The sequence below is a fragment of the Salmo salar genome, chromosome ssa17, assembly GCF_905237065.1.
Source record: "Salmo salar chromosome ssa17, Ssal_v3.1, whole genome shotgun sequence".
Lineage (NCBI taxonomy): Eukaryota > Metazoa > Chordata > Actinopteri > Salmoniformes > Salmonidae > Salmo > Salmo salar.
Window position 1 is genome coordinate 23,780,305 of NC_059458.1, and position 14,336 is coordinate 23,794,640.

General features: G+C 44.8%; 1 protein-coding gene across 1 annotated transcript in view; it reads right to left on the bottom strand.

Annotated features, from left to right (window-relative positions):
• The window catches only part of LOC106575605 (striated muscle preferentially expressed protein kinase), a 32,506-nt gene that overhangs the window by 12,475 nt on the left and 5,695 nt on the right, over positions 1–14,336 (bottom strand). The window contains exons 7-28 of the mRNA XM_045700389.1: positions 12,530–12,714; positions 12,332–12,420; positions 12,057–12,232; positions 11,682–11,868; positions 10,671–10,744; positions 10,264–10,422; positions 9,922–10,111; positions 9,521–9,756; positions 9,092–9,250; positions 8,900–9,004; positions 8,579–8,785; positions 8,020–8,316; positions 7,774–7,886; positions 7,430–7,598; positions 6,763–6,862; positions 6,125–6,325; positions 4,034–4,091; positions 2,956–3,033; positions 880–1,052; positions 719–745; positions 289–441; positions 23–134 (exon numbers count right to left, since the gene is read on the bottom strand). Coding sequence (XP_045556345.1) covers positions 23–134; positions 289–441; positions 719–745; positions 880–1,052; positions 2,956–3,033; positions 4,034–4,091; positions 6,125–6,325; positions 6,763–6,862; positions 7,430–7,598; positions 7,774–7,886; positions 8,020–8,316; positions 8,579–8,785; positions 8,900–9,004; positions 9,092–9,250; positions 9,521–9,756; positions 9,922–10,111; positions 10,264–10,422; positions 10,671–10,744; positions 11,682–11,868; positions 12,057–12,232; positions 12,332–12,420; positions 12,530–12,714 — 3,248 coding nt within the window. The remainder of the gene's footprint in view (positions 1–22; positions 135–288; positions 442–718; positions 746–879; positions 1,053–2,955; positions 3,034–4,033; positions 4,092–6,124; positions 6,326–6,762; positions 6,863–7,429; positions 7,599–7,773; positions 7,887–8,019; positions 8,317–8,578; positions 8,786–8,899; positions 9,005–9,091; positions 9,251–9,520; positions 9,757–9,921; positions 10,112–10,263; positions 10,423–10,670; positions 10,745–11,681; positions 11,869–12,056; positions 12,233–12,331; positions 12,421–12,529; positions 12,715–14,336) is intronic.

Here is a 14,336-nt window from a genome sequence, read left to right on the forward strand (position 1 = left end):
ACAGAAATAATTAATGCCTTACCTGCCAACGTCTTCGAGATAAGACCTGCTTTAGGATCGCTGTGTTGATGCTCTTGTCTTTTATTGAAGTCTTGAACCAGGGGTGGCGAAGGCTCTCTGTAGCGTTAGGCCTCCTGAGAGTAAAACATCACATGGTGACAAATTAAACACTAAGTCCCAAACACTTATTTTCTGTTCTTATTTTGTGTTGAAATTGTTTGTATTCCTAATATAAGGGAATTCATTACAATCAATTTATAATAAGGCATTATCATCAATAACACTCACAGTCTGTCAGCCACCAGCAGTTTGATGACGAATCCCTTGGCCTCTCTACAGAGGTCAGCAAACATACTCTCCTCAAAAGCCACATTTTGGTTCCTGATGTTGAGGACAGTGCATCTGTCGTTCTCCCCAGCGAAAGGAGACACACCAGTCAGGCTAGAAGGGAAATATGTTATGTTAATAGTCTTTTACTGAGACTGTTTACTAGCTGTCAAATCCATTTTAATTGGGTCAATTTAAGCCTGTGGCAATATGCAAACAATATGCAGGTGATATGCATTGGTGTTTTGCTTACTGAGGTTATAGAGTGTGGCGAAAAATTACATTTCAAGATTGACAGAAATGTAATGCAAAAGGTGTATTGAATTCTAAGAATATCTCGACCAGACACATTTATCATGTTCTTAGTCCAACCAGAACCTTAACCACTCACCATAGGTAAGTGATAACCCCAATAGGCCTGTGAACACAGAGAGAGAAATTACTTTCAGAGGGCAAGATGAAGGAGAGAGGGAGAAAGCGATAAAATCATGATTAATCAGGAAATAGATTAAACGAGTCTCCAGCCACCCTCCCCCGACCAGTGTTGCTCACCAGATGTCTGTTGCCTTGGAGACCGGGGTTTGGTTAACGATCTCCGGGGCAACAAATTCCGGAGTGCCGTATTTGCAGTAGTGGGCTTCATTGGTCTCCAGCTTGACGGCATTGCCAAAGTCACAGATGCGGATATTGTCACTGTGTCGGCCTGCCATGAGGATGTTCTCAGGCTGGGTGGGTTGGAGAAAAACAGGGAAATATTCAAAACAAAAGCTAGGTTTCCGTCCAATTGGCAACAGATTTTCATGCTAATATTCTAAAATCCCAATACAAATAAAATTTACATTAGAGACCATCCTCTGTTATTTGATCTTTGTAAAACTATGACTTGATTTGTGTAGTCTTATTCATTTTAGTGTACATGTTTTGAGTGAGGAAAATACACCGGTATCTGAGTAGTATGCATTTTGAGGTTTGCTATATTCTTTCCTTGTTATATTAATAAGTAAGTTGATAATTGCAGAAGTATCTGTTGTACAGTGCCTTCGGAAAGTATTCACACCCCTTGACTTTTCCACATTTTGTTACATTACGGTCTTATTGTAAAATGGATTACATAAAAAAAAAAATCCTCAGCAATCTACACACAATACTCCATAGTGACAAAGCAAAAAAAGGCTTTTAGGATTTGTAAATACCAGAAATACTTTATTTACATAAGTATTCAGACCCTTTGCTATGAGACTCGAAATTGAGCTCTGGTCCATCCTGTTTCCATTGATCATCCCTGAGATGTATCTACAACTTGATTAGAGTCCACCTGTGGTAAATTCAATTGAATGGACATGATTTGGAAAGGCACACACCTGTCTATATAAGGTCCCACAGTTGATAGTGCATGTCAGAGCAAAAACCAAGCCATGTGGTCGAAGGAATTATCCGTAGAGCTTCGACACAGGATTGTGTCGAGGCACAGATCTGGGGAAGGGTACCAAAACATTTCTGCAGCATCGAAGGTCCCCAGGAACACAGTGGCCTCCATTATTCTGAAATGGAAGAAGTTTGGAACCACCAAGACTCTTCCTAGGGCTGTCTGCCTGGCCAAACTGAGCAATCGGGGGAGAAGGGCCTTGGTCAGGGAGGTGACCAAGAACCTGATGGTCACTCTGACAGAGCTCTAGAGTGCCTCTATGGAGATGGGAAAACCTTTCAGAAGGACAACCCTCTCTGCAGCACTCCACTAATCCGGCCTTTATGGTAGAGTGGCCAGACGGAAGCCACTCCTCAGTAAAATGTACATGACAGCCCGCTTGAAGTTTGCCAAAAGGCACCTAAAGACTCTCAGGCCATGAGAAACAGATTTTCTGGTCTGATGAAACTCTTTGGCTTGAATGCCAAGTGTCACATCTGGAGGAACCTGGCACCATCCCTACAGTGAAGCATGGGTGGTGGCAGCAACATGCTGTGGGGATGTTTTTCAGTGGCATGGACTGGGAGACTAGTCAGAATCGAGGCAAAGATGAATGGAGCAAAGTACAGACAGATTCTTGATGAAAACCTGCTCCAGAGCGCTCAAAACCTCAGACTGGGGCAAAGGTTCACATTCCAACAAGACAATGACCCTAAGCACACAACCAAGACAACACAGGAGTGGCTTCAGGACAAGTCTCTGAATGTCCTTGAGTGGCCCAGCCAGAGCCTGGACTTGAACCCGATTGAACATCTCTGGAGAGACCTGAAAATAGCTGTGCATCAACCCTCCCCATCCAACCTGACAGACCTTGAGAGGATCTGCAGAGAGGACTGGGAGAAACTCCCCAAATACAGGTGTGCCATGTTTGTATCTTGTAGCGTCATACCCAAGAAGACTCGAGGCTGTAATCGCTGCCAAGGTTTTTAATGTTTAATACATTTGCAAAAATGTCTAGATACCTGTTTTTGCTTCATCATTATGGGGTATTGTGTGTAGATTGATGAGGGTAGAAAAACCATTTAATACATTTTAGAATAAGGCTGTAACATAACAAAATGTGGAAAAAGTTGAGGGATCTGAATACTTTCTGAATTGCTCTGTATACTAGCTTGTGATTAAAGTACTGTATTTGTCCTTTGCACAGTGGGAATCTGATGTACCTTGATGTCAAGATGAGCAATATCTTTCCGGTGAAGGTAGCTGACCCCTTCAAGCACCTGCTCAATACTGGACCGGATCTGCAGCACAGAATATCTCCTTTACCACATTCTATATTCTACATTCTATATTCTGTATTCTACATTTTACAATCTACCCTGAACAAAAATATAAACACAACATGTAAAGTGTTGGTCCCATGTTTCATGAGCTGAAATAAGATCCCAGAAATGTTACTTACTCACAAAAAGCGTATTTCTCTCAAATGTTGTTCACATATTTGTTTACATCCCTGTTAGTGAGCATTTCTCCTTTCCCACGATAATCCATCCACCTGACAGGTGTGACATATCAAGAAGCTGATTAAACAGCATGATCATTACACAAGTGCACCTTGTACTGGGGACAATAAAAGGCCACTAAAATGTGCAGTTTTGTCACACAACACAATGCCACAGACGTCTCATGTTTTGAGGGAGCGTGCAATTGGCATGCTGACTGCAGGAATGTCCAACAGAGCTGTTGCCAGAGAATTTAATGTTCATTTCTCTACCATATGTCGCCTCCAACGTCGTTTTAGAGAATTTGGCAGAATGTCCAACCGGCTTCACAACCGCAGACCAGGTGTAACCACGCCAGCCCAGGACCTCCACATCTGGCTTCTTCACCTGGGGATCATCTGAGACCAGCCACCCGGACAGCTGATTAAACTGAGGAGTATTTCTGTCTGTAATAAAGCCCTTTTGTGGGGGGAAAACTATATCTGATTGACTGGGCCTGGCTCCCCAGTGGGTGGGCCTATGAAATCCATAGATTAGGGACTAATTTATTTATTTTGATTGACTGATTTCCTTATATGAACTGTAACTCAGTAAAAAAATTGAAATTGTCACATATTGCATTCATATTTTTGTTCAGTATATATTCTATATTCTACATTCTATAGTCTACATTCTACTTTCTGTTTTCTACATTCTTGTACGCTCAACATGTTAAAAAAGATAATTAGGTTGTTATTGTTTGATTTTTCCATGCAATCCAAAGCACACTCAAACACAAAGCCAACAGGCCAAGGCAAACCTCAGACTCCATGACGGTAGTCTTCTTGGTCAGTCGGTCCAGAAGTTCCTCATGGCATCTTCACACAGCAGTTAAGGAGAATAGAGGTATAGTGTGTAATAACCATAGAGATAGATAGAGGACTCTAGTGCCCAAAATCCTATTTTAGCATGAGCAGCGCCATTGAGGACTTTACCATTTTGGAGTAGTCAACTGGGTGGGACTTCCTATGGGTTAAGGAAGGATCACATGATTCCATCCACGTCATCAGAAGGGATCAGCCAATGAATTATACTCGTGAGCAAACAACACAGTACAGGTGGCACTAGACGTAGTAGAAGGTGGACTACTTCAAAATGGAGATGGCCTCAATGGCGCTGCACATGCTCTCACAGACGCCATCATGAGACAGATACAATGATGCAATGTCTATATAAGTCTATGGTGATAACCGTATCGCTATAGTCCAAGTGGGAGGCAAATGACATTTAAATGAACCAAACTCCCACACATGGCGTCTCCTGGTAATGAAACCAATCTGTGATGAGTCAGGAGAAAGTAGCGCTTCGGTTCAGTCATGCCTCCAGGGGAGCAGAAAGGACATTGAGATTAATGTTATGCAGCAGTTCTCTCTCATCCACACAGTGGGAAGAAGGTGGGAAGAAGGCTAAGGTGGGAAGAAGGCTCTTGGCTCTGGTGTGTTCATGGAGAGGTTTTTATGCAAAGACATTGGATCAATGCCATATTTTGATCCATATTGGATCTAGCTGTAAACAAAAATGAATATAATTTGAATACAAACAATTCTAGGAACCACGATGTTGGTTTTTGGTTGAAACCTGAGCTAAAATGAGTACATTGATGGCTTTAGTTTTGATGCAACATTATTACATAGATGAGATATGTTAGATTAACAGGGAAAGAACCTTGTTGCAACCAATACAATACTGTCTCAGAGGATATGTTACATTCAAAATGTTCATCTCTTGTAATATGGCTTCTTACATGCTGACCAGACCGCCCACGTTGCGAAATAAATGTACACATTCATGTTATTCAATAATTTCATCCAAACTGCTCGCGCGCGTTGTGTAACCAGGCGCTAAAATAGTTTTATTTTAGACGCGTGACGCGCTGCAAGTCCCGCCTCTCCATACTACTCATTGGTTTTTACAAGCATATACCCACATGGGTGATTGAAATATGAACGGGGTCCACACTCCAGTCAAGTTGGTGGTGGTAATGCCAACCGCCATATAAAATCCACAGAAGAAGAAGAAGAATGAACGAGGAGATATGAATAACAGAAAACGAAGTAAAAACGAACTATGTTTCCTCTTTATCTGTGGATTAATTGTTGGAGTAGAGAACACACGATTTTGAGTGACCCATAATGGGTCAAAATTCTACAAAGATCCAGAAAAAAAGGACCATAAGCATTTCAGGTAAAATAAACATATGTTTTCTACATCGCAAAACTTACAGGAACGCTTGTGAAACAGACCAAACAGACCAGACCGGGGTTTGGTGTTTGAGAAGTGAAAAATTATTCTCAAAATCTAAAGGCACAACCTATATTGGAGCCAATGTCTTAAGGAGTTGAACATGTTATTTTTCCAACCTTGTCAAAGTGACAAACTGACAAAAACAACTTTATATCGAAGGAATGCCTTTGTTTTAACGGCCTGCACATTTGTAGTTCGGCGTGAGACCCAATGACCTGTTTCTATACATGAGCTTAGCTAGCCAACGTCACCATGACATCGCTTACAAGTGTGATCAGGGATTTCTATTGGAGAAGCAGTTTTAGCCTATCTGGATACTGTACTGTCTTTGGTTTATCGCTCAGGACAAATTAGCTAGCAACAAATTAGCTAAATGTCCATGAATGTTTAATGTGTTCTGACCTCTCCCCAAATGAATATAGTTGGTTCACAGTTGGTATTTTAACCTGCGTGTCGTGAATGCGTCTGGTGGGGACAGACAAAATCAACATGCGCATGATGGCGCACGATGGCGTGCGCGGACGCATGCGCAGAACCGGTTAGGTCATCATGTTATGGATTTTCTGACAACTGAAATGAATCAAATAACCAGTCAGTGAAAGGATACAGCTCAGTGATGATGACAACCATGTTCTTCTTCTCAAAGGCGTCATGGAAGTAGAGGATTTTCTCGTGGTTCAGCTCTGACAGAAGGTTCATCTCTCTCAGGGCCAAGGCCTTCCTCTTGGCCCTCGCAGACACGAACTTGGCCGCGTACTCCACCTTCCCCTTTTTGTCAGTCACCCTATTCAGATAGGAGAACGCCCCACTGGAAAACAGTCGCACAATGATGGTATCAATGCAATAACTCTAGGAGAATTACCAATTTTTCAATGGGATTGAGGTCTGAGAAACCAAAAGTCCTAGTTGAGAAAGTAAAGGGACATGAGTATTAAACAGTATGTGACACCTTGTTATTGTTCAACTTCTGGTGAGTCAAGCCAAGCTCTACCAGAGAAAAACAAATAGCCTTTGCTATGTGTTCCTCTATTGACGGGTGACTCACCTCTCCTCTATTTCTGTCTGCTATCATTATGCAGTCAGGGTGTTGTTTGGTGTGGTGGAATTCCCCCTACTGACCTTTGTGGCCACCGTTCACAGTGCAATTTAATACAGATAGTAGCTACCACTCGCAGAGCCTTTAAATACAGAAGAGATAGCCTGGCTGAGCGGATGTTGTTGGTGATTGCCGGGTCCATGACTCACCGTCCTATCTCCTTGTGTACATCGTAGTAATCAGTCAGCCTCCGCATCTTCCTCAAAATGGACCCCTCATCCTCCATGGGCTCCACCACCTCCTTCCTCACTGCAGGCAGAGGGTTGGAACAGGGGGCAAGGTTAATGTGGGCTGGTGGGTGGTTTGTGTGTGTGTGTGTGTGTGTGTGTGTGTGTGTGTGTGTGTGTGTGTGTGTGTGTGTGTGTGTGTGTGTGTGTGTGTGTGTGTGTGTGTGTGTGTGTGTGTGTGTGTGTGTGTGTGGGGGCTGACAGATGGTTTAATAGTCTCAGACACCTTGTGGTCCAACCCATATGGAGCAGATTTGGTTGATTAACTCTCGATTACAACAAGCTTTGGCTGAGATATTACAAGGACAAACAGATGCAATCCAACTAAAATGGCCATTTCTGGCAACAACAAATAATAGGAAAAGCCTTGGTACTGTGACATCTGTGTTAACAATATTCAGTATGCAGAAAAAGCACACTTTTCAACAAGAGTGTCTTTAATACCTTACCATAAGGGTGTATTAATCAACAATAATTCATTAATTATGTAAGCACAAAGTATCATTCTTGTAGATGTTTTCCAGACTTATTCCAATATCTGTATATATATCCTTATACATTTCAGACAATATTAGACTATGGTCTTGACCTTTGTGGACGGTGAGTTCAGCCTTGCAGGAGACTTGCCCAGCCAGGTTCTTGGCGGTGCAGGTGTACACCCCTGAGTCCTCAGGCCGGGCGTTCAGCACCACCAGGGAACACTCCGTATCATCGTACACAAAGGTGAAGTGACTGCTCTCCGACAGCAGAGTGTCATCCTAGAACCACAGAACAGATAACCACAATCAATTCCACTTGATCAACTATCATGGAGGGGTAGGTTTGTTTTCCTGGAACCACAAAGGAGTTAATCATCCAACAACCTGCTTAATCACTGCAGAATAAGTTTATGTGGTTAATGATATGATATCCATCCATTGACTCTTATCATACCTTGTACCACAGAATATCAGGATCGGGTTGTCCCTCGACAACCACAGCAAAGCGAGATGTCTCTCCTACATGTATTTCCAAGTCCTCCATGATGGACTCAAATTTAGGACGCACTGTTGGGAGAAAAAGAGGTAAGAGAGTTTGGGGTCAGTTTGGCTTTTTACCTCGTCATATTTACAGTAAGCATCAGGGCTGTTAGCTGATTCTAGATCTGCACATAGGGGTGAATTTTGACCCCAAACTCACCTGCCATGGCCAGTAGGATGGTACAGAGGTCGCTGCCAAACTGGTTGTTGGCTGTACAGACCAGCTGACCGGTGTCAGTGCTCTTCACCCTCTGGATCTTTAGGGTGTGTTGATCGTCGTCTGGCATGCTCATCTCAAACATCCCTGGCTTGTTGAGCAAAACCACTCCCCTCCTCTTCCAGGTGATCACAGCATTGACGTGGTTAAGGGTGAGGGTGATGCTCACGGACTGGTTCTCCACCACGTACACAACGTCAGGCTTGTCCAGGATGATGGGAGCTTTCCTCAGATAGGGACCTGATAGGGATCAAAGGTCAAATGATCCGGGGATCAAACCATCATCTCTGATGTGTTGACAGACCATCATTCTCTCACAATAGTAGATCCTATATATCCGGCTACATATCTGGCTCGAAGGACCATGTAGTTATAATATTTTTGTACACCTGCTGCAATGTGTTTGGTGACATTGCTTTTGCACTATGCAAGTGTTTACATAAATCCATTTAACCTTTGACCCTCCAACATAACTGTAGAGACTTGGAGCTTATATAAGCACCTCTATCCATGAGCTGCACCAGGTCAGTGGAGGGGGAGGGTTTGCTGAGGAGCTTGACGGTGGCCGCTAGGACCCTGAAGGTGTAGCAGACTCCTTTGGAGAGACCGGTGACTGTGTAGGTGGTCTCTCTCAGGTTGGAGGCTATGATGCTCCACTGGATGGAACCCAGAGGCTGCTGCTGCACCGCATACATCAAAGAACTGCCATCTGGAAGTTCAACCATGAGGGTTACTGTGGTAGTGTAACGAATTTGGAGGGTAGAGTAGCCTGAAAGGGACTCGAATCCTGGTCCCTGTGACTCTCAGTTATATTGAGGCATACCTATGGAGGAGTCAAGCCTCTTTGGTTTCTTCCAGCTGAGTGTTATGGTCTTCCCTGTTATGGACTCTACCACTGGAGGACCATCGGGGGGATCAGGAACAATATCTACCAAAGGAAAATACTATTGTACCAACACACCCATACTGTAATCAGTTGGCACAATGATTCTCGTGGCTTTTTTGGTTGGAGCACCTGTTGCTGTGATTGCTGGTGGATGGTCCCCATCCATACCTGTGATGTAGAGGTGTGCGTAGCAGGCTGCCTTCCCCACTTTGTTGGAGATGACACTCTTGTAGACGCCCCCATGGCCATGACACACACAGCGGATGACCAGACTGTGGACATCCCTGTCTGGAGGAGGAAGAGAGAATGAGATGATGCAGGTAGAGGAGGGAGAGAGAGAGAGATAACTAATGTAGAGGAGGGAGAGAGAGAGAGATGACGCAGGTAGATGAGGGAGAGAGAGATGACTAAAGTAGATGAGGGAGAGAGAGAGAGATGACTAATGTAGAGGAGGGAGAGAGAGATGATGCAAGTAGAGGAGGGATAGAAAGAATAAGAGTGAGAGCGAACGAGAGAGAGAAATAGAGAGAGAGAAATAGAGAGAGATTGCTTCCTTACGTTGGGTCATCTTCCTGTCGTCTGTGCTGTGTATCTTCTTGCCGTTGTGGTACCAGGCGATGGTGGGGTAGGGCAGGCCCGCCACCTTACACTTTAGCACCGCCTCTTTCCCCTCGATCATCTCCAGGTCAGCCAGGGGCTTGACGAAGTCAGGCATGGTCCTCTGCTCCTGCTCCACCTCGCTCTCCAGAACCTCTGGCTCCTCAGCGATGGAAGGCATCTTCTCAAGCTTCGCCCTGGAGAGAAGAAGGAAGCAAATAGAATGAAAGACAGAAGGAAAGGGAAATACAGAAGAGAAGACAATGAAACATGCCTATTATTTGTTTTTAGATCACTGAGATGAGGAGAAGAAGCCACTTCAGACTAGTGGGATCACCCCACGTCTATGGTTTTCCCCGTACATGTGAGAAGAGATAGCGGGCCGCGGATCCTGCATGTAGAGTTCGGCTGTGCACTCCGCCTTTCCGCGTGCGTTCTTAGCGACGGCTGTGTAGAAGCCCTCCGTGTCGATGCTGACGTGGGTGATGACCAATGAGTAACGGCCTCCTTCCTGCAGGAGACGCACATTCTCACTCTCCTCCACCGGGTTCTCTGGATGGAGATAAACACAATATGGTAGATTCATAAAGAGTCAACCAATGGGGTAACAAAGAGACATTATGAGCCATACTAGCCTACATTACCAATTTGCTGTCCATTCTGTACCAATAGGAAATACAGTACATTCTAAGAGAGATACTTACCGAAATGGTTCCAGGTAACGATAGGAGGTGGGGACCCGCTGACCTTGCAGTCAAAACGGGCGGTGCGACCCTCTATGACCTCCAGGATGTCCAGCTTGCGGGTGAACAGGGGCTCCCTGGAGGGAGTGACCTTTAGGTGGGCACTGGAGGTCAACTCCTCTGGAACAGGAAGGAAAATCACCAGCAATTACATTAATGGTTTATAAGTAGTTTATAGACAAGAAGTGATTTACAAATTAGGAAAAAATAGGTTTTAACTCATTGGTTGAAATTGTGTGATCATCATTTTTGGTTCTTGCCAAATAGTGTGGCTGTATCATTACATTACTTACAACAGCAGCAATTCATTACTGCCGTATAAACCCATTATTTGGCAAGGAAGTTTTCTTTCTGGAGTTGTCATTTACCTTTGGCAGTGCTCAGCTTGCAGGTGTAGGTTCCACTGTCATCTTCATGTAGTGAGTTTAACAGCAGCCGGCACCTGTAATAGAAATCCCCTCTGTCAGCTGCCTGGACCTTATTACACGCTCCATGAGCTAACACTGCCTCACATCCACTTATGTGGGCTCTTTCCTTTGCTTATGGATGAAATGTTGTTGTATCAGAAATTGAATTTGAAGGCCCCCTCCATATTGCTCTGACAAACCATCCAATCTACTCAGATCAGAGTGGATGAAGGAGAAAGGGGCATGGAAAGGAAATCACTTCAAAGATTTGGGGCACACCCTCTATCGCTCTCACCCATTCAATCAAGGGAAAGGGAAGGAATTTACTTAAAAGCATTGAGGCACCTTTCCCTTTCATAGTGTCTAGACCAGGACACTCCAACCATGTTCCTGGAGAGCTACCCTCCTGTAGGGTTTCACTCCAACCCTGTTCCTGGAGAGGTACCCTCCTGTAGGGTTTCACTCCAACCCTGTTCCTGGAGAGGTACCCTCCTGTAGGGTTTCACTCCAACCCTGTTCCTGGAGAGCTACCCTCCTGTAGGGTTTCACTCCAACCCTGTTCCTGGAGAGGTACCCTCCTGTAGGGTTTCACTCCAATCCTGTTCCTGGAGAGCTACCCTCCTGTAGGGTTGCTCTCCAACCCTGTTCATGGAGAGTTACCCTCCTGTAGGGTTTCACTCCAACCCCGTTCCTGGAGAGCTACCCTCCTGTAGGGTTTCACTCCAACCCTGTTCCTGAAGAGGTACCCTCCTGTAGGGTTTCACTCCAACCCTGTTCCTGGAGAGCTACCCTCCTGTAGGTTTTCACTCCAACCCCGTTCCTGGAGAGCCACCCTCCCGTAGGTTTTCACTCCAACCCCAGTTCTAACAAACCTGATGCAGCTTATCAACCAGCTACTTATTAGAATCAGGTGCGCTAGATTAGGGTTGGAGTGATAGCAGGGTTGGAGAGCCTTGGTCTAGTCCTACCCACCTCTTCCCGTTAAAGGTCATCTTGCAGTTGAGCAGTGCCGGCTGAACCAGTTTCCCATTGGACAGCCAGTCTACCTCCACATCCAGAGGCCCGGTCATGTGACACTCAAACATGGCCGACTCTCCGGCCCTCACCGCCACGTCTCGCACCTCTCTGATGATGGCCAGGGCTTCCTGTGCCGGGGAGGCTGGGGATAAGACAGAGGAGAGACCAACACAGATCTGTTACTGTTGCAGCTAGAAACACAAGCATTTTGCTGCACCCGCGATAACAATACACTTTGATTTGATTTTGAGCTTTTTCAAAATGCAGCTGACACCAACCCTAATGGTCAGTCACTGACGCTGGTCTTGTGGATTTTGGAGTGATCTTTACCTTTGACCTCTAGTTTGCATTCGCTCTGCTTGGTTCCGTATTCGTTGATGATCTTGCAGGTGTAGAGTCCTGCATCAGATCTCTGTGCTGAAGTGATGATAATTTCACTGGTGCCGTCCTCTGTCTCACGAACAATGAATCTACCATTGGTTTTTAGGGTCACTTTGTCCCTCAACCTAGGTGATAAAAACAGGTACATTCTGAGCTCTTGCAAAAGCAAACGAGAGAAAGACATGACAAACTGTACTGAAACACACTGAATACTGTATTCTTACCAGTACACCATAGGTTTAGGCTGTCCTCTGACTTTGACAGACATGGTAACCTCCTGTCCCTCTGTCACCCTGTGGTCATTCAGTGCTGCCTATCAAACCAAAAGACTAAGACTGTCTAAAAACCGGTACATTGAATACTCAATGGCGAGGGGAGAAATCCCCCTTAGACTATTGAGATGCCCGCTGAATCTTCTTTACCTGAAAGGAGGGAGGATCTTTGAAGAAGGCGTATTTAGACTGTGGCCCCACCCCTCGTGAGGGTGGTTCTCCAATCTCCATGACCTCCTCCAGGGGGCTCAGGTACTCCTCGTCTGATTGGAGGGGACTCGTGACCTCCACCAGGGGCAAGCTGCTCAGCTTCCCACCATGCACCTGGGTCAGCACTGGAGAAACAATATAATACTTGTTTACCATATACTGTATCATTTGAATGTATTTTAAGGATGTCCCCACCAGAGGAGGCCGGTGGGAGGAGCTATCAGAGGATGGGCTCATTGTAATGGAACGATATCAAACAAATCAAACATATGGAAACCACGTTTGACTTATCTGCATTAATTCCATTCCAGCCATTACAATGTGCCCATTCTCCTATAGCTCCTCCCACCAGCCTCCACTGGTCCCTACAAAATGGTGCCCCGTGTGAGCACGATCCTTTACAGTATCAAAATGAACAGAACAAGCGCATCGCCCTGTCTATGCAACACAGAGCGAGGCAGGGTAATAAAAATAAATGTTGTAATATAAATCAAACATTACTCACAATAATTCCACAAAGACGTTTATGGACCAGCTCGATATGGTAACGTAGTTAACAAAATGGACACATCGTAACTTGATAGTGTTTGTGAGGCGCAAAGCTCAGAGAATGTAGCAATAAGCATTAACTGAATTGCTAGAATATTCTAAATTAGCTTCCCAACAAGCAGCGTATGAGTGCTCCACTGTCTCCTGCTCTGCTTGTGTGTTGCTCTACTTGTATCACCATGGTGACAAGAGTGTTTGAAGAGATGAGCGATTTGGCTGGAGCGATGGAGACACACACACACACACACACACACACACACACACACACACACACACACACACACACACACACACACACACACACACACACACACACACACACACACACACACACACACACACACACACACACACACACACACACACACACACATTGCTGAGGGACCCTTTTTTAGTGACCAGCGCTGGACAGATAATGGATTAATCCCTGAATCCCTGACCCAATCATTCTGTGAGACTAGCCCAGCGCCACAGGAGACACACTGTCTCCACCACCAGCCTCTCCACAAGTCACAGTTAATTCAGCTCCACAGAGGAACCATAGTATTGTAGCAGCCACCTCTTTACAAAACCATGGGCTCCAGAATTCAATTTCACCGGCAAGATAAACAGACAATGTCCTGACAAACGAACGAGAACAATCAACAGAAGCTTTTGACAAAATATGAAAAGTTTCTCTCCTGTTAGGAAAAAGAACAGGGTAGCTTAGTATATAAAGAAACTGCATGCTTCGATTGCTTGGCCAAACACATGAAGAGATAAAGTGATCAACATCACAGAGACTAAAGCTAAACAAGGACGTCTGCAGAAAGAACAGTGGACATACAGGCATTCTAGATGTTTAGAGGTCTGAGAACCAGAAATGAATGAGTAAACAAGTGAAAACCCTTTGATGTTAAAATGTTCCAATTTCTTCTAACTATGAGGAAGAAGTTTCAAATGTGGAGATCGAGGACTCACCTAAGAAGTTACATGTCTGAGTGGAGCCTGTGCACAGACAACCAGCACCAGCTTTATTCCTGTAATGCTGCCAACGTTTACACAAATGCTGCATGAAGCAAGCCTTCCTAGCCTGCTGCTAATAATCTACCAATTCAATCTCATCCTCCTCTCCCTCTCTCCCTCACTTTCCTCCTTCTTCTTCAGCTCCAAATTCTATTTTTCCTCCTCTCTGTCCTCCAGCAATATTACATCAACC